The sequence below is a fragment of the Metarhizium album genome (genome assembly GCF_000804445.1).
Source record: "Metarhizium album ARSEF 1941 chromosome Unknown scaffold_2, whole genome shotgun sequence".
Taxonomy (NCBI): Eukaryota; Fungi; Ascomycota; class Sordariomycetes; order Hypocreales; family Clavicipitaceae; genus Metarhizium; species Metarhizium album.
Window position 1 is genome coordinate 1,497,116 of NW_024467576.1, and position 22,582 is coordinate 1,519,697.

The window sequence follows — 22,582 nt, forward strand, 5'->3', positions numbered from 1 at the left end:
ACGCACCGCTGATGAGTTGGAGGTTGGAGGTGAGTTTTGGTTTTGGTTTTGGTTTGCTTTGACCGACAACCAACTGCATGCGACGTTGCGTCGTGATAGGCAAGGCAAGTCCTGCGGCTCCCGTGACGCGCTCCTTCCTCCTCTCATCTTAGCCCAACGCGGCAGACCAACGCGCGCGCCTTGATCTAGCCAATACTCCGTACTCTGTATTCTATAGCAACATCGCAGACGAGGACCAGGACGTCCATGGAACACGGAGCACCAGCCGATTGATCAACTCATTGGCGAATGCCTCGGCTCGCCTACCGCCCAGAATCCGGCAGCCAGCGCCTCGCCCTGCAAGAGCATCACCGTCATGTCATCAGTCATCATGGCCTCTTTTCCAGACTCACCGCCGGCCGCCTATTCAACCGGAGAAACCGGCCGGCCAAAATGTGCAACACGTACTCCGTACTTGACACGTTTTCTTGCCAAAACACACATGTGAAACCCGAGTTGACCAAATATAGCAGCATTACGACGTCCGTCTCAACATTGGCGTGGACCTCCGTTCGAAGCCAGTCTCGTGCAGGGCGCTTTTCAGCTCGTCATTCCGCATTCCCGAACCCAGGGCAGGGGCCACGTCTTCTCGAATACGCGCCCCTGCAACAGCTTTGCGCACGCGGACACGGTTAACTTTCTGTTTGAGACGACCCCGTTTTGGCTTTGACTCGCTTGACTGTGCGTACTCGGAGAAGCCTACGTCGAGGTAATGGTGTCTGTGCCCAGCAAGTACGGAGTAGCCCGCCTGTTGGGTCATGGAGTCATTTCGTCCGTGCACCGCCGAGTTATTGCATAGAGCCGTCTTCGCCAGGCACTGCGTAGTGTTGTGATGACAACTGACTCGACTACCGAAAGTGCAGGCCAACCAACCTCCGGGTAGGTCAGTCGTTGTCCTGGTATACATCGTCTTCCACACACAGGAGCGGCCAGATACATGGTGCGCCGAGCATTTTCGGACGAACAAGCACTCTCTAGTTCCTCCGTCTCTCGACTCGTAGAGTTCGAGGGGAACATGTCACCCAGATCAGCTCTCCGAAATACTGCATTCTAAAAAGACACTTCCAGACCCGCGCCTTGGTTCTTGACCCGGCGCTTCTGGTGGCCTACTTGCTCTCATGGTCGGCAAGATGCTCATTGGTTTTATCGATGGCTTTGGTGGTGTAACCTTTGGCTTGGCAAGCTACCGAGAGAGCGGCATGCATGACAAACAATGCGAGTCGGCACCGCCAGTTCAGCCGGCCGCAGGACTCCTCATTGTATACTCCGTAGTCAGACGGAGTCATTTGGCAAAGGTCGACTACTAGGCTACGGGATGTCTTGCGCAGGTAGGTCTACGCAGGCCGCGTCCGTGTCTTCACTCTGCTCGGACGTTGACGTGATTTAGCCAGCTCGGAGCTGTACAACATCCAGCATCATCGACGAGGCAGCAGGCCCGTGTCCAGAGTCCAGAGCGAACCCACCGGCCAATATACACGCTGCACATTGTTTTTGGCCTCTAGACATACTCCGTACGTGGCTCGGTTCCGTCACCGGCGCGGTCACACAGGCTGTCCATGAGTCGCGGCGCAGGATGTGACGGCTCACCTGTAACCTTTCGCTGTCAAAAGAAACTGGGAGGCTAGCAGCAGCAGATGGACAGTTCGGGAGGGCATATTCGCGCCATGACACGACATTTGGCCGTCTACATGGCGAGATATGGTACAATAAAGTGGCAAGTACGTAATAATGGCTGGCAAGCAAGTCTTCTTTGGGCGGTGGCTGTGTCTTCCTGCCTCGTACAACCACGACGCTGCGAAACGCTTGGCTCGCCGAAATGTCGGTGACGGCTCAGGGCTGGATTCGCTGCCGAGTACTCCGAGTTATCAGCCGTTGTGGCTTGTGACCGAGGCGTCCTGAGTGGTGGTGTTGACTCGCCGTGCGTGCACTCGTACAAGTGATAGCAGCCACGACAAATATGAATGCAATACGGAGTCGTTGCACGCCGCGAGGTCAGTGTGCAGCGAGACGCTGATGGCGACTCGGCCGTCCACGGACAACAGGTCGAATGTTGCGAGTAGCACGGCAGCGAGCGTCGAGGCCATGCAAGTCACGTCTATAAAAGCCTCGCGCCGGTCCGTATCCAATCACGCGAGCCTTTCAAAAGAAAAGAGCACTTCCCGCCGGACCAAAAATGAATGACCTGATTGCCCCTTGACGAGGTTCGCCAGCTCAACACCACAGACAGCAACGAAAACAACAAGAAGAAGCAAGGACAAGATGGAAGCACAGTCAAAGCCGCCAAGGAGAAGGAGTCTCATGTTGGGCAATTTCGTGCACAGCGAGACACGCGAACAGCTCGGCTTCCTTCTCGACGCCGCTATCGCCGTCGACGAGCGAGGCAAGATTGTCGACATGGACAACGGCTCAGACGATGTCAAAACTGCCAAGAAGCAGCTGCTGTGCCGCCTGGGCTGGGACGAGCACGACCTGGACGTGTATGCGTGCAGACGAGGCCAGTTCTTCTTCCCCGGCTTCGTAGGTAAGAAAAAAGAACCCCATCAACGGAGAGTCCACGCGCTCTAAGCAGAAGGTGCAACAATCGCCCCAGACACGCACGTCCACGCCGCCCAATATCCAATCGTGGGCGTGTTTGGCGAGACAAGCCTCCTCGACTGGCTGGACAAACATGTCTTTCCCTGCGAGCAGAGATTCGCAGACGACAAGGTCGCGCGGCAAGTCTACACGGCGTGCGTGCGGAGGACTCTGGCCCACGGCACGACGACGGCGGCCTACTACGCCACCACTCACGTTGCCGCGACCAAGTCACTGGCCGACATCTGCCTCGGTCTGGGCCAGCGGGCGTTCATCGGCCGGGTGTGCATGGACAGGGACCTGGGCCCTGCGGCGCTCCGGGATCCGTCGACGCGGGAGTCGCTCGAGAGAAGCGACGAGGTGACGCGGTACATCAACGGCCGGGATGCGCAGGACCGTCTTGTCAGGCCCATCCTCACGCCTCGCTTCGCCCTCAGCTGCACGCGCAAGGTCATGTCTGGGCTCGACGAGAGGCACAGGGAGCACGAGCTGCCGATACAGACGCACATGTCGGAGAGTCCGCGCGAGGTGGAGGACGTGGCCCGGCTGTATCCCGAGGCGGGATCGTACGCCAAGGTCTACGACGAGCACGGCCTGCTGACGGCCAGCACGATTCTCGGACACTGCATTCACTTGAGCGAGGGCGAGGCTCGGCTCGTCGGGGAGCGGCGGGCCAAGGTGTCCCACTGCCCCTGCAGCAACTCTGCTCTCGGGAGCGGCGAGGCGCGCGTGCGCTGGATGTGGGAGAGAAACATCGACGTCGGGCTCGGGACGGACATGAGCGCCGGATACAGCCCTTCGATCCTGGAGGCGGCCAGGCAGGCGGTCCTCGTCAGCAGACACCTGGCGATGAAGGCCCCGGACGAGGAGGCGCGCAGACGGGTCAACCTCTCGGTCGCGCAGGCCTTGTATCTGGCCACGAGAGGTATCTGGCCACGAGAGGCGGCGCCAAGGTGGTCGGGCTGGAGCACACCGTCGGCGGCTTCCAGGTAGGCATGGACTGGGACGCACAGCTCGTGGGCCTGCATGTCGTGGGGGGCGGCGGCGAAGGCGAGCACAAGGACAGCGGAAACGTCGACTTGTTCGAGTGGGACTTGTGCAACTGGAAGACTATCGTGGCCAAGTGGGTGTACAACGGGGATGACCGCAACACCAAGATGGTCTGGGTCAAGGGCCGACGCGTCCACAAGAGATGAAGATGGACCGTGGACGACGGCCGGTTTCGACGCCGTGCTCCAACGCTCTGGTGCCGCCGAACAGCTGTCTCGTCTCCTCTACTGGCTGTCCAGGGTCATGAAGACCACGTTGCGGCAAAGCGGTTGGCGAGGGCGGAGCGGCTCGTTCTGCACTCTGGCGTCGTCGTCTTACCAGCTCGAGGTTCGCTTCTGTATGCCGTCAAGGACGGTATTGCCGTTGCCCTGCTTGCCGCTCTCTTGCCATGGCATGTGTATTTGCTAGAAAAAAAATTCAATTTAATTTTTTTTTATTTTTTTTTTTAAAAAAGGAAGAAATCATACCTCATCACCAACGGCATATCCCCAACGCTTCTGCCTGACCACCACCACCACCACCATCACTCGTCCTCATTGGCGCACCACAACATCCCAAACACGTCTGCCTAGCCAGCATCATCCCCAGCATCCCACTGGCCTAATGTACCCCCCGGAAATGGCGCACGACCCCAATCGGACTCATCTTTCGCCGTCTAGGCAGCAGGCCATTCCCTCGCGGAACAAAGCCAAGCACACACAACCATCACCACACTTCAAAAGCCACGCCTTCTCGCCTCGTTTTTCGACACTCTCCCCCTCTAACAAGCCAGCAGATCTCACCCGTCGCAGACTCTCACACGGCCTCGACACCAACAATGGAAGACCAAGTCTTTGCCTCCCTAGAGCGCTGGTACCTCAACCCCCCTCCTCCTCAAGACGAAACATCCCGCCCAACCTCAGAAAGCAACACCTTGGCTAACTCCCACAGTCCCATGTACGCCGTCAGTGTCCCCATCGACAGCGCGGCGGCGCAATCCACCGCTGACTCACAGACCACAAGCGACAGTCCTTCTTCGGCGCAATGGGAATCGCGTCCGCCATCGTCTTCACCACATTCGGCGCCGCCTACGGCACGGCCAAGTCCTCCATTGCCATCTTCTCCTGCGGCGTCCTCCGACCCGACCGCCTGATGCAGAACACGTACGTCCCCCCTGGCCACCAAAGCACCCGCACCCGCACCCGCACCGCCGCCGCTAAAAAGGGCACACACAACGCGCAGTCTATGCTCCGTCATGGCCCAGATCCTCTCCATCTACGGCCTCGTCTCGGCCGTCATCATGTCCAACGGCATCAGGGAGAGGATGCCCGCCCACACCGGGTTCCTCCAGCTCGGGGCCGGCATGGCCGTCGGCCTGTGCGGACTGGCAGCCGGGTTTGCCATCGGCATCGTCGGCGACGCGGGCGGTACGTGCGAGAGCCCTCCTGGACGGCCACCACCGACCGACCTTGCCTCCCTTCTGCCTCCTGACGACTGACCCTGTCCAGTGCGGGCGAGCACCCAGCAGCCGCGGCTGTACGTGGGAATGGTCCTCATCCTCATCTTTGCCGAAGTCCTCGGCCTCTACGGCGTCATTGTTTCCATCCTCATGATTACAAAGTCTACTCTCGACGTCGCCGAGTGCAGGTACTGAGGCCGAGAGACGCCGTTGTCGGTGGCACGGCGAGAGAGACGAGGGACTTCTGGTGCGCACGTACTTCTCTGGCTTGCTTCCGGGCGTGACGTCGATGCATTCGGGTATACGCTAATCTGCAAATATCATACAATCGTCTTACCTCCCCCTTTCTTTCTACGCCCCCCCTGGCTCCTCTCACACAGCCCATTCATTCCGATTGTCGTCGGCAGATATGAGCGGCTCGTCTATTCTCTTGATGGCAAAGTCGCTGCATAAAATACTGCCAATAGTCAGCAGCAGGCACAAACTGATACACACACGCACGCACGCACGCACAGAGAGAGAGAGAGAGAGAGAGAGAGAGAGAGAAAGAGAAACTTACCAGGCCGAAGCCACCAAAGCATCGAGCTCAGCAACCACCGCCTCCCTCTTGGCCCCATTTACCAAGCCCTTGTGGATCTGCATCTGCAGCTGCCGTATTTTCTTCGAGTGTCCGATCCCAGAGTACTCGAGGACCTTTTTCCCCATGCAGTCAGAGTGGAAGGCGTGCTGGCAGGGAAACACAAAGAACTGCCTGCTGAGCAGGGGCAGTCCACAGACGTAGCACTTCTCTCCAGGCTCGACGATGGCGTACCGATGGTCCAGTGCCGCAATGTCCATCTTGATATTACTTGCCGTCTGCGAGGACTCGTCCATCTCTTTCTTCAAGCCATCAATGTTCCGGGAGTAGTCTTCCAATGCTTGACAAACCTCCTCTTTGAAGTCGTCAATCACCACAAAGTCAGGGAAGAACGGGATCAGATCTTCAATCTTGACGAGGTCGCATCTCCTGAGAAACTCAATCGCCGTCTTGATGCCGTCCGACTTGGCAATGACCTTGCGTGCCACCGCCAACCAGAGTCTCTTTCGGAGCTGCGGGTTTGACATGGGTCGGTCGGCAATGACCGCGGCCAGTTCAACCTCGCCGTGCGACAGGGCCAGGTCAACCGCTTGCAGGTACTGGCCCATGCTCGTGTAGATGTGCACGCACGACAGTGTTCTGTGGTTTTGGATGCACAGTCGCAGGGCAAAATCAGGGTCATACCGCGGCTCGTCACCCTGAGCCTGCAAATAAGAAAGCAGTCCTGACTCATCCTTTGAGGGGTGCGAGGCGTATATCGAAACGAGCGTGTTGTGGATGGCGGCATCGGTAGAATTCAGTTGGAAAATGACGTAATTCAAATACCGTACTGCCTGGTTCTGAGAGTTTGCGTCTCCAGAGAAGTTGCGATTGTACTCTAGCAATGCGGGGATGAGGCTGCGAGGCTGGAGCTCGGAATGCCTCATGAGAATCTCAACCATTTCTTGCGGAACATGGGTCATGAGGACGGTGCTGTATCGGTAGAAAACATCGACGTCAGTCTGCCTCTTGAGCACGTTCAAAACCTCTTCCCAGCGCTCTCTCTGTACCCAGTACGACAAGACGTAGTTGTAGTCATCTATCGCGTTTGCAAAGTATAGAAGCTCTCCCTCCCTTCCATGGCTGCCGATAATGTCGTACGCCGTTTTCCGATCCAGGTCGCCCTTGTACTTGTTGACGAAATCGTGGTATTCCTTTCGGACAGACTCCAGCATCATTTTGGACTCTGCTGGGTTCAGGCTCTCTGAAAGCTCGGCCTGCGTCATGATTGTGTCGTCGAGCGAGTTGAGCTTTGCCATGAATACCTCCACTAGCCAGCTGGCAACTATTTCTGTTTGTATGGTCGCAGACTTCTTTGTGCCGGCCAGCTTCGTCAGTAGAAACTGTCTCAAGGCATCCGGTTGATTATTGTCAATGATGCTGAGCGCGACGTCTTCGAACGGTTTGTTGCTGCGACCATATAGCACAGCCGCCTCGTTCCAATGTCCCCTTTTTGCAAGGTAGTCCCCGTAGCTCGCCGCAACGGTCTCCTTTTGCGCCTGGGTTTGGGCATACTGCAATGCCGATTCAAACTGCCCATTCTTCATCATTATCTGCCAAATGTTCCGTTCCTCATCTCGAGCGACTATCTCGTAAATTTCATCAGAAGTGATGAGCCAAAACGTTCGCTCTTGCATGTCCATGGTAAAAGCAACAGCCTTGTGACCGGTTGCAAGGACGTCATGCTCGGACACCGTGTTGCCCGTAAGACGGTTGGTAGCAATAATACGGTTGCCGACTAGGCTGAGCATGTGCCACTCGGTGAGCAGCAACGAATCGACTGTTTCCGTGGTCGGCTTATGCCTGCCCGTTGATTCCGGAGCGATGACTTGTGCTTTGGACAGGGTTTTCGAATCTGCAAAGACCTTGGATCCGAGGCTGCTATCTTTCGGGCTGTTCAGAAGCTTGCCGTGAAACACTCCCTGTGACGACAACCATGCGTACGCCCTGTCCGGAGCATTGTCTGCACGTCCGCCCTCGGGGGGATCAGGCGAGACCACCACTGCCGAATGGCCGCCAGACGAGCTTCGCGGGATCTCATGAATCACGGGCTGTTCCGATTCAAACACTTTGGTATAGACGGAGCCGCTGCCGTCGTGACTCCGCCCGATCTTGCCCACCAGATGGAACAACCTGCTCTGTGTGCCGATCATGATTCTTCGAATATCAGGGCTTCCCTTCAGATCGTCCACCCACAAGCCCGTGATGGGGCCATCAGGCAGCTTATGCAGGTTCTTTAGATGTTTGAGCTCTCTTTTGTAAAACTCGTTGGCGGTCTCGATGAATGCCTCGTAAATGTTGCCGTCCGAGGCACCAAGGATGATCTCCCGCGTCGAGGCGGTTGGAAGAGACGGGTTCCACGCCACACTCTCAATGGTGACGCCACGCAGCTGGCCCAACGGCCGAGGTTGCCTTGATTGCGTGTGAAGGTAGTAATTTTCGCCAAGCGCAGTGCAAATCAGCAAGTGGGAGGCAGTCGGGTCCAAGAACATGCGTCGAATGACGCCAATCTCGGATGCTCTTTTTGGTAGATCAATATCTGCAGGTGATTAGAAACGACGTCGCGGGCTTCGCGTGTAGCAGCAATACGACGACTGGGGGAGGTGGCGTACCATCAATGTCCTCCGGCCGCTTCAGGTCGATTCGCAGGATCCGACCGTTGGACAAGGCCAGTATCATGACGTTGTTTGCTATTTGCGCCGCGACGAACTCCGCCGTCACGGAGAACGCCATCTGGGCGCGTTCGACGTTGAAAATGGGTAGCTCGTCGATGCCCGGGGCACCTCCCGTCGGTGCGGCGGCCACGAAGCCATCATTGGGACTAAAAGACATGGCGGAGGTCTACAGCGGCATGGCCGGGTCGGCAGACTTGTCTCCTCGCGCTCGCAAGAGCGCAGAATAGAGCCAGGTCAGGGCAGCCAAGTAAAAGTCGAACGACGCTGGGCGTGTAGGACGTTGGTGATGATGATCAACTGGTGGTTGGAGCAGCTCCCCACCAGACACGCACCTTATCTTTAAGTACTCAAGTACCTGGGTACTTAGTCTCTAGTACCTACGGAGTACCTGCGTGGTATCCAGTACTTGAGCTGTGGAACTTGAGCCTGCCTCCAAGTGCCTCGTCTCCACATCTGCACGTATCTAGACACCTAGGAGGAACTTTCGGGGTTACAGCCCGCTCACCTCCAGCTTGCGGCAGTTCCACCGGAGCACGTCACGCTCTAGAACCACGAGTCGGTTTCCATATGGCCAATTCAGAGACTCGACATGAGTGTGTCTGCAAGGCAAGGCAGACCGTAGCCGAATTTGGTACACTCGACGCCTTCCTATCATTTCCCTACCAGTGCTCTGGCTGGTATCGAACTACTCCTGAGCCTTCATCGCCGCTGCAAAAAACCAATGGGGCCCGCCCCCCTTGAGAGTCGCAACAGCCCGTGTGTCCCCGTAACCGTAGCCCCTGCCCATGGCCATGTATCCTTCGAGTCTTCTCGCAGCCTCAATCTCATAAATCGTGTGTTTCTGATGACGAGTCACTTTTTCCTCCATCCACTGTAGTACTCTCGTCCGAGGAGCGGGCCGGCGCAGGAGATTCGTCCCTGGAGGGCTTTCTCGCCGAAACAGTGCGCATGTTCAGCACCATGGTCTTGCAGGATTCCGAGTCTTGCGCGCGACTGGCGATCTCTCGAGCCGTCTCGCGGCACGCCGTCTTGACAACGTCAGCGTCCCATCCCATCTGCTCTGTGAGTGTGCGCAGGCAGTAGGCCTCGATGCCATCCAGCCAGCACATGAGCCAGAGTTTACCCACGGTGTCTTCCTGCAGGTTCATGCGGAGAACATGTTCAGACACGCGAATGTCGACGAAGCCCGCCTCGAGCAGATATTGCCGGTCCAGATGAGACATGCCTCGTTTTCGGCCCGACTTTTCGGCTCCGGCGAAGACATCGTTCATCATGCCGAAAATGGGCGACTCCGAGGAGAAGCCGGAAAAGAACTGGATAGATCCGTCCTTGCTGTCGTAGTCTGTCACTTCAATCCAGCCGCCAGGCTTCAGTGAATCAAATACATCCTCGTAAATGCATCTCCAGTCGCGAAAGGCTCCCTCCAGACCTCGCAGGTGCACCAGGTCATAGTGGTCCAGAGGTCTGTCCCACTCTTCGGCGTCTTCGATTTCGAAGAAGACGTTCATCGGAACCCCTTGGGTCTCTTGTATGGCGGATATGTCGGTTCCCACGACTTCGCAATCGGGATGCAGTTCGGCGAATCGAATGGCCCATTCGCCCGTTCCTGTTCCGACATCCAAGACGTGCGTGGGGTCGCTCACGGGAACAAGTGTGAGCTCGCCGTCGAACGCATGCATAAGCACTTGGTGTTGTATAGTCAGGCGCAGCTGCTCGACCTCGTCGTTGGGCATGAAGTATTCTTTGCAGTAGCGACGGCCTCCGATTTCTCGATAGTCAAGCTCGCGTGCCCACAGAGACCGTGTGGACGCGGTCCTGAAAAAAGCAGCATGCATATTAGCCGACGGAGGAGCATGAAGACGGAGGAGGAGGAGCGTGACTCACCTATCCGAGTATGGCTGTCCATGATGGCCGTGGAAGATGAATGCTGTCGTCGAGTTGGTGCTTGGACGTCGCTGGTAAGTCCGTCCCGGGTAGAGTGACATAGCTTCACAGCCATAATCCGAGGCCTCATCTCCCGCGTCGGCGCCCACGTGGCGTGGGGACGCATCGTCATCATTTGGCGTAGAGCTGCTCACGGCGGCCTGGGCCCCATCGCTCGCAGCTCCGTCGTTTGGCGGTTGAGCCCCGTCAGAGATGCCAACTTCCGCAGCCTTGTCGATGGCTCCGACCGGCACCTGCGAAGGATTGGCGGCGGCGGGTTCAGTGCAAGAGGGCGACCTCGAAAGACGTCGTTGGTTGACCATTCTCTATCCTGGCTGACCTTCAATGGGTTGCGCAGGCCGCTACGATCTCGTGCCAGTACCGGTGCCTGACAAACGGCATGATACTGTAGATGGATGGTCCTCGGGTGCCAAGGAAGCTTAATGCCGTGGGCTTGCAACGAGGCAGAGAGCGCAAGTTGCAGACCGAGTTGGTGTTGGCGGGCGACGGACGAGACGATACATGCAAGTGCCAAGTCGCAATGCAGGGACCAGGGACCGTTGGCATGGATCGCTGCAGGGGTCCCTCCAACACTTATTATCATCCAAGGCGAGCAACGTCGAATGGACAATGGATGAGAAGACGGCGACCCGACTTTGCGTTGGCTGGCTGGCTGGCTGGGTCTGGAATTTGGAGCACCGAAAACGGCGTGGACCCTTCGGCACCAGTCGCGGGAGAGCTGAGCTGAGCTGAGCGGAGCGGAGCGTTGGTGTGTGGTGTGTGCCACTGCGTACTTGATTTGAGCGGTGACTGACTGGACGAGAAGTCAAACAGTCAACTCAAATGGCTCGCGGATGCTACGTGAACCGCTCAAGCTTTCTTCATGGCCCGTTGATATAGCCTCGGCCTTCCATTCCCCATGATGAACGGCACCCATGTCGCGGGCTTGTAACCGGAGCCTAGAGGCCTCCCGAAAACAGGACTCGAGATGCCATCAACATGACCTTATTTTTTGAAGTATTATATGCCCCTAATGTCCCTGCCGAATCATCGAATCATCCATGCCCAAAGCTGCCCCGGCTACTGTTCACCGTTCAACGCCGTTTATTGACCCATCAGCCAAGTCTCTGATAGCAGCCCCGGATATACACACCCTGCACCGTTCATAGAAAAGGGAAGGGAGAAGAGTGACCAAAACGGCAAAGAGATGATGAAACCTGTTTCTATCGCGTTTTCGCATTGCCACGTCAAGTCTACATTCCAGAAATAGTCTTCGTCTGGTCCATCCTGATCACGTCATTCATGTCTTTGTCGTCTGCCATCCACCCTCTCTGCTTTATGTATAGAACAGGCCCTGTCTCAGAACTTCTACGCCTCATTCTGGCCATTGACAAGACACTCATCGCCTGGTTGCACGGGGTCGTCCTTCGCCAGATGCTCGAAATCCGGCACAACTTCCCCTTTGCTGACCACTGGAAACGGCGTGAGCACATGGCTAATGTCCCCCCACCACGACTCTCCATATTTGAGGTACCAGTCTACTGTTGTTTCTAAGCCCTTTTCGAGACTTGTGTTTTGGCTCCATCCGAGCATGCGTAATTTCGTGCCGTCTACCGCATATCGCCGGTCATTGAAAGGCCTGTCGTGGGTATACTTGATCCATTTGCGGAGCTGCTCTGGCGCTGAATGGTCTATGCCCATTGTGTCTAGTAGTCTAGAACAGAGATGCAGGTTTGAGATTTCATCAGAGGAGCCCACGTTGTAAATGTGGCCAATGTGGCCCTTGTGTAGGATGGTGTCAAATGCGTCTGCGGCATCGCCGGCGTAAAGATATCGCCTTGTTGGGCTGCCGTCGCCATGCAATACAACGGGCTGGCCTCGGCTGAGAAGACAAGTGAACTTGGCAATGATTTCTGTAGATGTAGAGAATCAGCAGACTTTCCGGCAAGGGCCAAGACGCGAGCATAACTTCTGACTACTGAACTTACTTTCGGGGTACTGATGTGGTCCGTACACATTGTTACTTCGAACGATTATCGTGGGTAGCTTGAAGCTCTTGTGGTAGGACTGAACAAGCATCTCGGCTGCCGCCTTGCTCGCTGCGTAAGGGTTGGTCGGCGAGAGAATACTCGACTCGACCAGGTCGTCGTCATCCTCCTTGACTTCACCATACACCTCGTCGGTAGAAACGTGTATGAAGCGCTTGATCTCGGCTTTCTTGGCACCCTCTAGCAGTACGTGCGTCCCGTAGACATTTGCATGAGTGAAGCCGTACGAGTTGCCAAAGCTTAAATCTACGTGAGACTGCGCAGCGAAGTGCATGACCGTGTCAATCCGGTACCGCTCCATGCAGTCCAAGACCTCGGTTGGATTGGTGAGGTCCCCATGATAAAATGTGAAGTTGCGCTTGTCGTCCAACACGCGGGTATTGTTGAGGGACGAGCAATAGTCCAGCTTGTCAAATGAGACTATGTTGTACGCCTCTGGATACGTGAGCGTCAGGTGACGGACGACCCAAGAAGCTCTGCGACATGAATCGATTAGTCTAAGCGCGGGAAGTCATGTTCGGCACTTACATGAAGCCTGCGCCTCCCGTCACCATGACGTTCTTGACATCTGGCCGAGGTTCAAACTTCGTAGTGCCATGAAGTGTCGGCGCCCGCTTCCACACGTCGAGGTCTTGCAGGCACCTACGCGTCCCGTTGGCCACACCACCTGCGGCGGTACATCACGGTCAGCGACTTCAGATCCGTGCGCGCATCGAGTCGACAAAGACGGCAACTCACTGTTCCCACCATTGGAAACAACTGGTGCATCGACGTCCGGTGGGGAGGACAAAGATGACGAAGATGCCGCTCTGTCCTGCCTTTGTGGCTGGGGCAGGTGCCGCAGGCTCTTCAGGAGTTGTCGTGCCATGATGGAAGGCGCGGCCGACCTCACCAATGACCATGCATGTACGGAGTAGTGGTATGACAAGACTCAAGAGACCAATGAGACTGGAGGGCGTGGAGCACTCGAGGATGGGAGAAGACTCAACAGACAATTGCGGACTTGCGAGCTCGTGGAAGACTGCTCAGGCGGGGCCCCTCGTCGTCGGTCGAGTGCACGGCTTTATTGGAAAATTGGCGATTGCTTGGGACGCCGACGCTTGGCAGTCCGTGCCGACATTCGGGTGGGCGGTGGTGCCTGAACATTAAATCAAGTTACCAGGGACTTTCCAAACGCGTGGCGGCCTCCGGGGCACTTCACCAACGTAACGAAATAACTAATCTGCCCGGGATTCGGGACAGCCATCCCCGATAACATCGAGTGACTTCACTCGTTGGTGTGCGAATTTTGTCTCAACATCGACACGTCACACGACCCGACTTTTCTCCTATCGAACCGCTGGGAGATGCTATTTGCCCGTGACTATTTCCACGCTACAAGTTGAAGCGCTTGCGATCCTTCTCCATCTTCGCTTTCCACTCCCACTGGCTCGGATCCTCGCCCTCGCTGCCGGCCCGGCCAATGCCCTTGTCAACTCTTCTCAGCTTCAGCGTAAATCGCGGTCCGAGTTCCTGCAAGCCTGCGCGAATCCCCTCCACACCCTTCATCTCCTTTCCAACCGTGCCCACTATGCTCTTCTCCGTGGCCCGTTTCTCACGGAACACGTATCGATGTCGCCGGACAAAAATGTAGTCGCGCTGGTTGTGGAGAGTGACCACCTGACGACCCTGGAATTCGGGCCTGGGGGGGAAGAGCGCCTGGAAGAGCTTGGCCGTGAGAAGACCAAGCGGTGTCTTGAAATTGTTGAGAAGCAGTTCGGGATAGTGGTTGGTCGGGTTGCCATGACCAGGAAGTTTCCTGCCTTCAATCCAATTTGATATGGAGAAATGAAACGTCGGCCCAGACGGGAGATGGACAACCGACAGCCCAGTGGGCTTCTTCAAGTCTTCCTTGACGAGAAGAACAGCAGTGTAGTCCCTGTTTGTGGCAAACTTGCAAATTTCTCGCAGTGAATACTTGTGCCCATAGCGATGCGAGGATCGGGGGATATAAGTACTGTTCGGGAACAGTGCGCCTAGAAGCTGGGCTTCGTAATGAATGGTGGAATTGAGAGAGGTCGTGACGAGGATTTTGGGGTCTGGTGCAGGAATATCGCTGAATAAAGTCGGGAATTTCAGCGCCAGTGACGACGGTGTCAAGTCGAGGTTTGTGCTGGTGGTGGATGGCGCTATGCTGTTGTCTCGTTTTGCGCGTTTCTCTCGTTGCTTCTCACGCGCAGCCTGTCTCGCTTCGTCATCTTCATCGTCATCAGACTCTAACATACTGTCGCTGTCCCCGTTGTCCTCGTCCTTCATCCCCGTTTCAAGCGCCACCTGTGCGTCAGCTTCAGCTTCCTCCATTTGCCTCCGCCTCAACTTTTCCAAGTCGACCTGAGCGCCAAGGCTGTCGTCATCTCCATCATCCCATACTCGCTTCTGATCTAATGTCAAGGTCTTGTTCTTGGCCAATCGGGCAGCCCTGAGTTCGGGCTCTCTGTTCTCTTCCTTTCTCCGGCGATGTCGAGCTTCCCTCCGCTCTTTGCCGGACGCCGTTTTGTGCTGGATAAAGAGCGCTTGGCGTTTTAATTTGTTGGCAGCTTTCAGCGCCTGCACAGGGGGCTTTGTGAACCCCATCGTGCGGGTAAATTTGTTCGCGCTGATGATATAATTGCAGATTCAACAAGCAAGCAAAATGGCTGGGCTGGGAATTTTCCGCGTGGAGGGGCACGGAGGGAGGAGAAAAGTCCGGCACAAAACTACAAAAATTTTGGCGGTGAGGGTCAACCGCCGCATCTGATTGGAGGCGGCCAAGCCTTCCTGGGTCGCGGTACTGGTACTGGAGCTTCCGCAAGAACTTCATCCAGCCCGCTAAGAAACACAATAATTGCATACCGTCTTGATTGTGGCCCTGCGCAACGCGGTATCGGCCTAAGATGGTTGTCAATGGCAGCAAGAAGAGAAAGATAACTCACCCCTCCTCCTCAGACGATGGACCACACGCTCCCGTAACTTCGAAACGGGCCCAGAAGGACTTCTTCAAAAATGCATCCAACTGGAATCTCGAGCAAGACTACGAGTCTCGACCACGGAAAGGCAAGAAAAATGAGAGAGAAAATTCAAGACTCCCCATCAAGTCACAAGACGGTCGATTAGAACTTCTCAAGGACCTAGATCCAGACGATGATGCGGCCTCCATCAAGAGTGATGCCGAATGGCTCGAGGGTCGCGATGATGAAATTGAGTCGGGGAGCGAAGAAGCAGTGGAGTCGGAGGAAGCAGCAGAAGTCCCAGAGGCCCAGAAAATCCTGGAAGCACAAGAGGAATTAGCCAAGGCAGCCATGGCGCTCAATGAAAACCCCGAAGAAAACATCGCCGACTTGAAAACGCTCGCCAACATCAGCCAGTCCAAAATCCCCGTGATTCGCATGCTGGCGCTCATGACGCAGATGACGGTATACAAGGACATCATCCCAGGATACAGGATACGGCCCCAATCCGAAGAGGCACGCAAAGAGAAGCTGTCAAAAGAGGTCCGCAACACACGGCAGTTCGAGCAGTCCCTCGTGGCAGGCTACCAGGCGTACGTCAAAGAACTCGCCCACTGCGCCAGATCAGAAACAACCCCGGTCCGTGGCGGACAGAGCCTCTCCAGCGTCGCCGTCACATGTGCATGTTCCCTCATCACGTCCGTACCGCATTTCAACTTCCGCTCCGACATCCTCGCCATTCTCGTCGGCAAACTCGGCCGAAGAAAAATCGACCAGGACACCGCCAAGGTACTCCAATCCCTGGAAACTCTGTTCCGCGATGACGAAGAAGGCCGCGCCTCCTTCGATGCCGTATCTCTCATCGCAAAAATGATAAGGGCCAAAGAATTCGCCGTCCACGAAAGCGTACTCAACCTATTCCTCCATCTGCGTCTGCTCTCCGAGTTTTCCGGCAAGGCGTCCCAAGACACCGCGGAGCAACAGCGAACATCAAAGTCCAAAAAGAAGCGCGAATTCCGCACAAAGAGGCTACGGAAGGCGATGAAGGAGCAAAAGTCCCTGGACAAGGACATGTCCTTGGCCGACGCGCTCGTCAGCCACGAGGAACGAGAGCGAATGCAATCCGAAACACTGAAGCTCGTCTTCGCCACATACTTCCGCATCCTGAAGCAGCGGTCGCCGCATCTGATGGGCGCGGTGCTCGAAGGCCTCGCCAAATACTCGCACCTGATAAACCAAGACTTCTTTGGCGATTTGTTAGAGGCGCTCAAGGACCTTATCCGCCACAGCGACGAGGACGCCGAGCAGGGTCCCGCGGACAAGGAAGCCGCCGAAGTGGAAGAGGGTGAAGATACGGTACGGAACCTGAGCCGCGAGGCCCTGCTGTGTACCGTCACCGCGTATGCCCTGTTAGCAGGCCAGGATGCCCATAATTCGCGAAACGACCTACATCTTGACCTGTCATTTTTTACGACACACTTGTTCCGCTCTTTGCTTCCTCTGTCGGTACAACCCTGTCTCGAAAATGCCCGTCTGTCGGCATCCTCTGCCGCGTCCAAGATCAACGTCCAAACCACCACGGTGCTGCTTCTCCGCTCCCTGACGGGCATTCTTCTCCCTAATTACAACATTCGTCAAGTTCCCCCTTTGCGCCTTGCCGCGTTTACAAAGCAGCTTATGACCGCCGCACTGCAACTTCCAGAGAAATCGTCGCAGGCAATCCTCGCCTTGCTCAACGACGTCGCGCACACACATGGCAAGAAAATTAACAGCTTGTGGAATACTGAGGAGCGCAAGGGTAATGGTCAATATAATGCGTTGAGTGATTCGGTAGAGGGAAGCAACCCTTTTGCAACCACTGTGTGGGAAGGGGAGTTACTAAGAAAGCATTTTTCGCCAAAGGTTAGAGAAGGCGTCAAGGTGTTGGAAAATGGCATGTCAAGATGAATACTGTTATTTTTAAAAATACTTTGTCGACGTCGAAAGCAACACCTCAATAACGCCCAAGAGCCTGATGTAAAAGACATCAAGTTGCCAATGCTCCTCTTTGCAATTCATAACATTTTGAGACGTAAACAGACTTCCTTTTATTTTGCCGCCTATTATATTTCCGTGACGTTGCATACACGTAACACATAGCTAACACCAAACCGAGCAGTCAGGGCAAAATGTCTTGTACCTGAAAGGCATTCATTCTACCGTCAAAGGAGGTCTCTCCATTCGACGGCGAATTCTTCCGAGTGTATTCCTTATTCCGCAAGTGCATGCCCGCGATTTTTTCACCACAACTTGGTTTGTCAAACGTCCGCCAAATCAAACTTATAAATACGCAATGAATTTGGATGCTGTCGCAATACTCGTCCTGCTCCATCACCCAGACTTCTTTGACGGCTGGTGTGCCCACCTCGAGGCTGAAAGACCTTGCATTGGCTGTGGTTGGCGGCTGTCCAAGGTTGGAGCTGCAAACTGCGTTTCACACGTTGCTGCGGTTGATTCGCAGTACGTATTGGGCATTGGAAATTGAACTGGGAGCCAAATTGTATGAGTCAAAGGAAGCGCATGCGTTGCTTTCTCGGTCGCTGGCCAGTGTCCACATGGCGTACCATCAGAGGGTGAATTGAACTGACCGGTAAAGGGCAGCTTTTCTTCCTGATACTGGTCGTCATCCAATACCACGGCTCCTTTCGATGGAGGACTGCCTATGCCATCGTTAGCAGACTCTGCCCCAGTCGGTGTGAACACAGCTGCCTTCGGACAGAGTTGCTTGCTCTTCGTTGTAGCTGGCACCGTATTTGTGTTGAAGAAGTCAGGTTGGTCCGCCATATTTGACTGGTGACATTGATAGGCAGCAGTGGTTTCCGCGGCTTCCTTTTTCTCATCATGTTCGGCATCGCTGCGAGTCGTAGTGTAATCATTCTTGACACACGACTGCTTATCAAGGCCAAAGTGTTCGGACACCTCAACGTTTTTAGCTAACAGCTCCAAAAATCTATCCATGATATGCCCCGGACCATTTCCTGTCGAACTTCTTTCCTTGAAGGAGAAAGAGCTGAGTAATACGGCAAGCTGGTCAGCCTCTTGCTCATCAGCAGGCATTTGAGACGTGTCTGCTGGACTGCTATTATTCTTGTCACGCGGCCCCTGAATCATACTCTCGGGTGTCAACGGTGTACTATCACTATCTAATACTGGTGATCTGGGACCAGTAAAATTCGCAGTCATTTGCGAAGTCGCTGGAGTTCTGGTTAAAGGCTGAGGCGTCGCAGCTGGTGTCAGTGCCATGTCGCTTCGGTTAAGAAAGTCGAATACGGCTTTCCCTATTACTGCATCTTCAGCCCTAAGTTGTCCGATTTTCCAACCTTTGTCCAGAGCATCGCTACTATACTTCCTTTGAGAAGGCTGAACAAATCCGGTAGCATCATATTGTCTACTTCTTTCTGGTCATTGGTTAATATCAAGAAAGTCAAGCAACGACAATTGGCTTGTTATACATACCTGCGACACGCCCGAGCTGGGAGTGCCTGGCAGGATCGTGATGCTTCATGCCAGTGATTGATTCCGCTCCATGTCTCTCAGAAAAATCGATTGCTTCGGCTCGTGCTCTGGATTTACCATGTCTCTTTTCCTTGAATTGCCCGGTTTTGAAGCTCGCGGCGAGGGCGATGGCATCCGCCAATTTCTGGGGATCATTGAATGCGGCCATTTCTGTCGTTTTTATTAAGAAGGGCGAAATGTTTTGTTCAAAGCAGGAATGCCGACATCGACGAGCAAGGCGGGATGCAAGAGGAAAGGAAATAGCACGAAGCGTGGACGTTTGTTTTGACAGTTGCGTGTAACGTGACAGCTGTCTGGCACCTGCCAAGTCCGAGTGGTGATCGTTGCATAAGTATTGCTTAGCTGTCTGCATAACTCACGACACAAGTTGAACTTTTTTTAGCTTCCGAGTACCTTCCTGAGTTAGTCAGTTTCCGATAACCGGGTACTCCTTCGAATAGGCACTTGTCTGGAGATTAGAAGAACTCGACGCAATCAGTGAAAGGACAAAAGTTGCTGCGGAGAGCTAACGCTGGTTCTGGAAATTCTGTAACTGTTTACCGCTCCGAATGTAGCAGTATGCTAACGTGAAGTTTAGTATAATGATACTCATGGCCGTCGTTCAATCTAGTATCCACTCTGTCATGGTTCTGGCTCACACTTGCCACCTTAGCTCCTCCTTTCGGATTGGAAAATACCCGCTACCTAGGGAGTTTTGTTTTGTTTTGTTTTTTTCGCACCAAGCACAGTCTTGACGGAGCTAATTTGAGTCGGTTGATAATGTGGAGGGTTGATGCCGTCCAGCCACTCAGCATCAATGGTCGGTACGTGTTCTTGGACAAACGCCCAGAGAGCATCGGCTCCGGGGGCATCTCTGGCGATAGCAAGGCAAGACACCCTGACGACGCCTAAGGATGAGCTCAGCCTATCCGAGCAAGGTTTAGAGAGACCAATCAATTTGATATTGTGCTGCAGGCCGAGCTTATGGGACGAGGTAGCAACCATCCTTGGGAAGTGGCAGTTGAAAGCCGCAGACTGATTGCCTCGACTCACGAACACCATAGAATATGGTTTCCTTGAGATGCCCGGTTCAACGTCTTCCGTGGACTTGGACTTGGAGATTGACTCGAGGCCCCTGGTAATTGCGTTGAATCCTATGTCGACATGATTACATAGCACAGGCTTTGGAGGTCTGGCAATATTTGGAACCGAAGCAGCGGGATTTTCTTTTAACGATTCCGCTTGGCGCTTTGCCGCTCTTTTGCCTCTCGAGGGCTTTATATGTGTCCTTCTATGCTGGCCAATGGGACTCAGAAGACTGATAATGAAGTCAGCGGAGAAGATATCGCGAGTTATAAACCTGCTTACTTGCAAAGCAACTCCAGGATGGTGTCTTGGTCATCAGATGAGATTTCGGGCCTTTCATATTCATGAGATCAAATGGTAGCTCAGGAAGGATGGGAATTCCATACCATGATACTTTTGAGAAGGGCGTATCGAGATGATGAACCAGGCGATTGCGACCAGGTGGTGCAATTGGAGTTGTCATGCTGTGCGCCAAAATGTATACGACGAGCGGATCAAACGACCAAGGGAGGTTCAGGCTCAGGAGATAATCACAAATCTTCCCATGTGTAGCCGGGAGGTCTGAGGGTGAACATTATCAGCTCTGATGTCGTAGTTAGACCTATAATGGGAAAAAAAATCGAGGTGGGGCAGCGCACGGTCAAATCGACATGGGTACCTCCATGTGAAATGAATGTACTCCGTACGGAGTAGTGCAAATCTAACACGGAATGTTCAATAACTTGCTCCCTCTGTAACACCAAGACCACTTGAGCGCCTGGTGGTCAGTGATGCAACAGGGTATGACCACAAAATGTTCCATCGGCGAGACCACAACATCTTGGTAATGATGGCCAAGCCCTCAATTATCCAGAACGACATTTGTCGACCATGGCCAAGAGGAGGCTGTACTTGAGAATATTACTCAAGTAAGAACTTTAGGGTAAGGTGGGGGCTTAGGCGCGAGTTACACTTAAGTAGGTGCAACTCCGTACAGCCTGGAGTAAACTTTCGCAGTGGTCAGAGTTGACAACTGTGGCGTCTAATCGTGCCCGCCCCACTTTATGTGGTTCGGCTAGCAAAAGCCCTCACCACCAAAGGTGGTGCTCGACAGCAAGGCGGGCCGGACACCAAGGCGGGCCAATTTTCAACCTAATAACGCTATTAACCTCTTCGCCTATAATGTACACCCTTCTCGTCCCAAATTTCTAGTAGATCTAGTACAGAATCCAGACGCCATTTACGTGCCTTTTTAGCTGCTTCAAAAAACGTCCTCTTGGCGTGGTTGTGGCGCCTTTTGTCGGCATGCTCTTTATGCTTGCTGTTCGCCTGATGAACTCGAGAAAGGTCTTTGCAAAGGCGTGATTGGAAGGAGAAACGGCGAATGGTTGACGCGACAGGTATGCATTTGCATTTAGTTGTTACAAAGCGAAGTACCTGGAAAAGTTTCGACTTGTCTGGAAAATCGCCGACGGATGGGTAAGCCGCCCGCAAGCATGACACGACCGTGGCCACCGTTGCGCTAACATTGAGAGGGCGGCACGCGCAAGATCAAAACGATACACCATGCATCCGTGCTCTACGAGCGAGCAACCGAGGACCGGACACGATACCAGGGGCGCACACGAGCAGACTTTGATACTCTACACCAGTCTGTCCACGAGTTCCGTGTCGTGGATAGATCCGACGCGCATACTCGGGAGATTCGGGGCGCGGAGCGGCCCTCGGCGCAGGCGACTTGGCCGGTTCAAGGGCACGAGCACGAGCACGAGCACGAGCACGAGCTCGACACTAATACCTTGTTGAACCAGCTTTTCGCGGAAGTCAGCAATAACCTCGACGAGCAGGGGGCCTGGTCTCAATGGTGGCCGGCGATTGATCAGGTGGATCTTTAATGAGCTGCGTAATTACATCCGGGGTTTTTTTTTTCGTTGAAGCTTCCAATGAATGAGTGACGACCTTTGATTTTTTTGATTTTTTTTTTAAAAAGGGCTGTAATATCTGGTTTTCTATACATGTCCTATTTTTATTTCCCGGTCTAGAAAAACAGTCAACAGATAATGCACCTCTTCATATGGCTCCCCTCCCGTCACCGCCAACAAATGCATACCTGTCGCGTCAACCATTCGCCGTTTCTCCTTCCAATCACGCCTTTGCAAAGACCTTTCTCGAGTTCATCAGGCGAACAGCAAGCATAAAGAGCATGCCGACAAAAGGCGCCACAACCACGCCAAGAGGACGTTTTTTGAAGCAGCTAAAAAGGCACGTAAATGGCGTCTGGATTCTGTACTAGATCTACTAGAAATTTGGGACGAGAAGGGTGTACATTATAGGCGAAGAGGTTAATAGCGTTATTAGGTTGAAAATTGGCCCGCCTTGGTGTCCGGCCCGCCTTGCTGTCGAGCACCACCTTTGGTGGTGAGGGCTTTTGCTAGCCGAACCACATAAAGTGGGGCGGGCACGATTAATGCCCATTGATTGCTGCCAGCTCAGGGCGGTCGATGATCCATCGATGACACCTAAGCGCTAAGCCAAGTCTGTACCATGCTTTACTTTGTACTAAATTCAACCAGACAAGACAAGCGTTGAACGGCGACGGGACCCGGCTCAGGCTAAGCGCCCTTTGTTTGTGAGCCATGACAACTTGATAAGCT

At 54.4% G+C, this 22,582-nt stretch overlaps 9 protein-coding genes across 9 annotated transcripts; 4 read left to right on the top strand and 5 right to left on the bottom strand.

Annotated features, from left to right (window-relative positions):
* Nucleotides 1-2,298: 2,298 nt before the first annotated feature.
* On the top strand, nucleotides 2,299-3,809 carry MAM_01565 (guanine deaminase; the record flags this gene model as incomplete). The annotated part of the gene is made up of 3 exons (XM_040820364.1): nucleotides 2,299-2,560; nucleotides 2,630-3,342; nucleotides 3,408-3,809. The coding sequence occupies 3 exons, from the start codon at nucleotides 2,299-2,301 to the stop codon at nucleotides 3,807-3,809; spliced, it is 1,377 nt and encodes a 458-aa protein (XP_040681852.1).
* Nucleotides 3,810-4,480: 671 nt separating this feature from the next.
* Nucleotides 4,481-5,296, top strand: MAM_01566 (vacuolar ATP synthase 16 kDa proteolipid subunit; the record flags this gene model as incomplete). Its single annotated transcript, XM_040820365.1, has 4 exons — nucleotides 4,481-4,606; nucleotides 4,672-4,805; nucleotides 4,885-5,069; nucleotides 5,151-5,296. 4 exons carry the CDS (start codon nucleotides 4,481-4,483, stop codon nucleotides 5,294-5,296), a joined length of 591 nt encoding a protein of 196 aa, XP_040681853.1.
* A 177-nt stretch (nucleotides 5,297-5,473) lies between these two features.
* Nucleotides 5,474-8,549, bottom strand: MAM_01567 (vacuolar protein sorting protein DigA; the record flags this gene model as incomplete). Its single annotated transcript, XM_040820366.1, has 3 exons — nucleotides 5,474-5,558; nucleotides 5,661-8,256; nucleotides 8,330-8,549. The coding sequence occupies 3 exons, from the start codon at nucleotides 8,547-8,549 to the stop codon at nucleotides 5,474-5,476; spliced, it is 2,901 nt and encodes a 966-aa protein (XP_040681854.1).
* Nucleotides 8,550-9,216: 667 nt separating this feature from the next.
* Nucleotides 9,217-10,638, bottom strand: MAM_01568 (uncharacterized protein; the record flags this gene model as incomplete). Its single annotated transcript, XM_040820367.1, has 2 exons — nucleotides 9,217-10,207; nucleotides 10,277-10,638. The coding sequence occupies 2 exons, from the start codon at nucleotides 10,636-10,638 to the stop codon at nucleotides 9,217-9,219; spliced, it is 1,353 nt and encodes a 450-aa protein (XP_040681855.1).
* A 1,045-nt stretch (nucleotides 10,639-11,683) lies between these two features.
* On the bottom strand, nucleotides 11,684-13,231 carry MAM_01569 (dTDP-D-glucose 4,6-dehydratase; the record flags this gene model as incomplete). Its single annotated transcript, XM_040820368.1, has 4 exons — nucleotides 11,684-12,228; nucleotides 12,304-12,839; nucleotides 12,892-13,030; nucleotides 13,102-13,231. The coding sequence occupies 4 exons, from the start codon at nucleotides 13,229-13,231 to the stop codon at nucleotides 11,684-11,686; spliced, it is 1,350 nt and encodes a 449-aa protein (XP_040681856.1).
* Nucleotides 13,232-13,737: 506 nt separating this feature from the next.
* On the bottom strand, nucleotides 13,738-14,976 carry MAM_01570 (Brix domain containing protein; the record flags this gene model as incomplete). The annotated part of the gene is made up of 1 exon (XM_040820369.1): nucleotides 13,738-14,976. The coding sequence occupies one exon, from the start codon at nucleotides 14,974-14,976 to the stop codon at nucleotides 13,738-13,740; it is 1,239 nt and encodes a 412-aa protein (XP_040681857.1).
* Nucleotides 14,977-15,275: 299 nt separating this feature from the next.
* On the top strand, nucleotides 15,276-17,276 carry MAM_01571 (nuclear export protein Noc3; the record flags this gene model as incomplete). The annotated part of the gene is made up of 1 exon (XM_040820370.1): nucleotides 15,276-17,276. The coding sequence occupies one exon, from the start codon at nucleotides 15,276-15,278 to the stop codon at nucleotides 17,274-17,276; it is 2,001 nt and encodes a 666-aa protein (XP_040681858.1).
* Nucleotides 17,277-17,699: 423 nt separating this feature from the next.
* MAM_01572 (uncharacterized protein) lies at nucleotides 17,700-19,032 on the bottom strand (the record flags this gene model as incomplete). Its single annotated transcript, XM_040820371.1, has 4 exons — nucleotides 17,700-17,854; nucleotides 17,933-18,028; nucleotides 18,086-18,766; nucleotides 18,825-19,032. The coding sequence occupies 4 exons, from the start codon at nucleotides 19,030-19,032 to the stop codon at nucleotides 17,700-17,702; spliced, it is 1,140 nt and encodes a 379-aa protein (XP_040681859.1).
* A 2,078-nt stretch (nucleotides 19,033-21,110) lies between these two features.
* MAM_01573 (uncharacterized protein) lies at nucleotides 21,111-21,823 on the top strand (the record flags this gene model as incomplete). Its single annotated transcript, XM_040820372.1, has 4 exons — nucleotides 21,111-21,139; nucleotides 21,185-21,289; nucleotides 21,347-21,407; nucleotides 21,464-21,823. 4 exons carry the CDS (start codon nucleotides 21,111-21,113, stop codon nucleotides 21,821-21,823), a joined length of 555 nt encoding a protein of 184 aa, XP_040681860.1.
* Nucleotides 21,824-22,582: the final 759 nt, after the last annotated feature.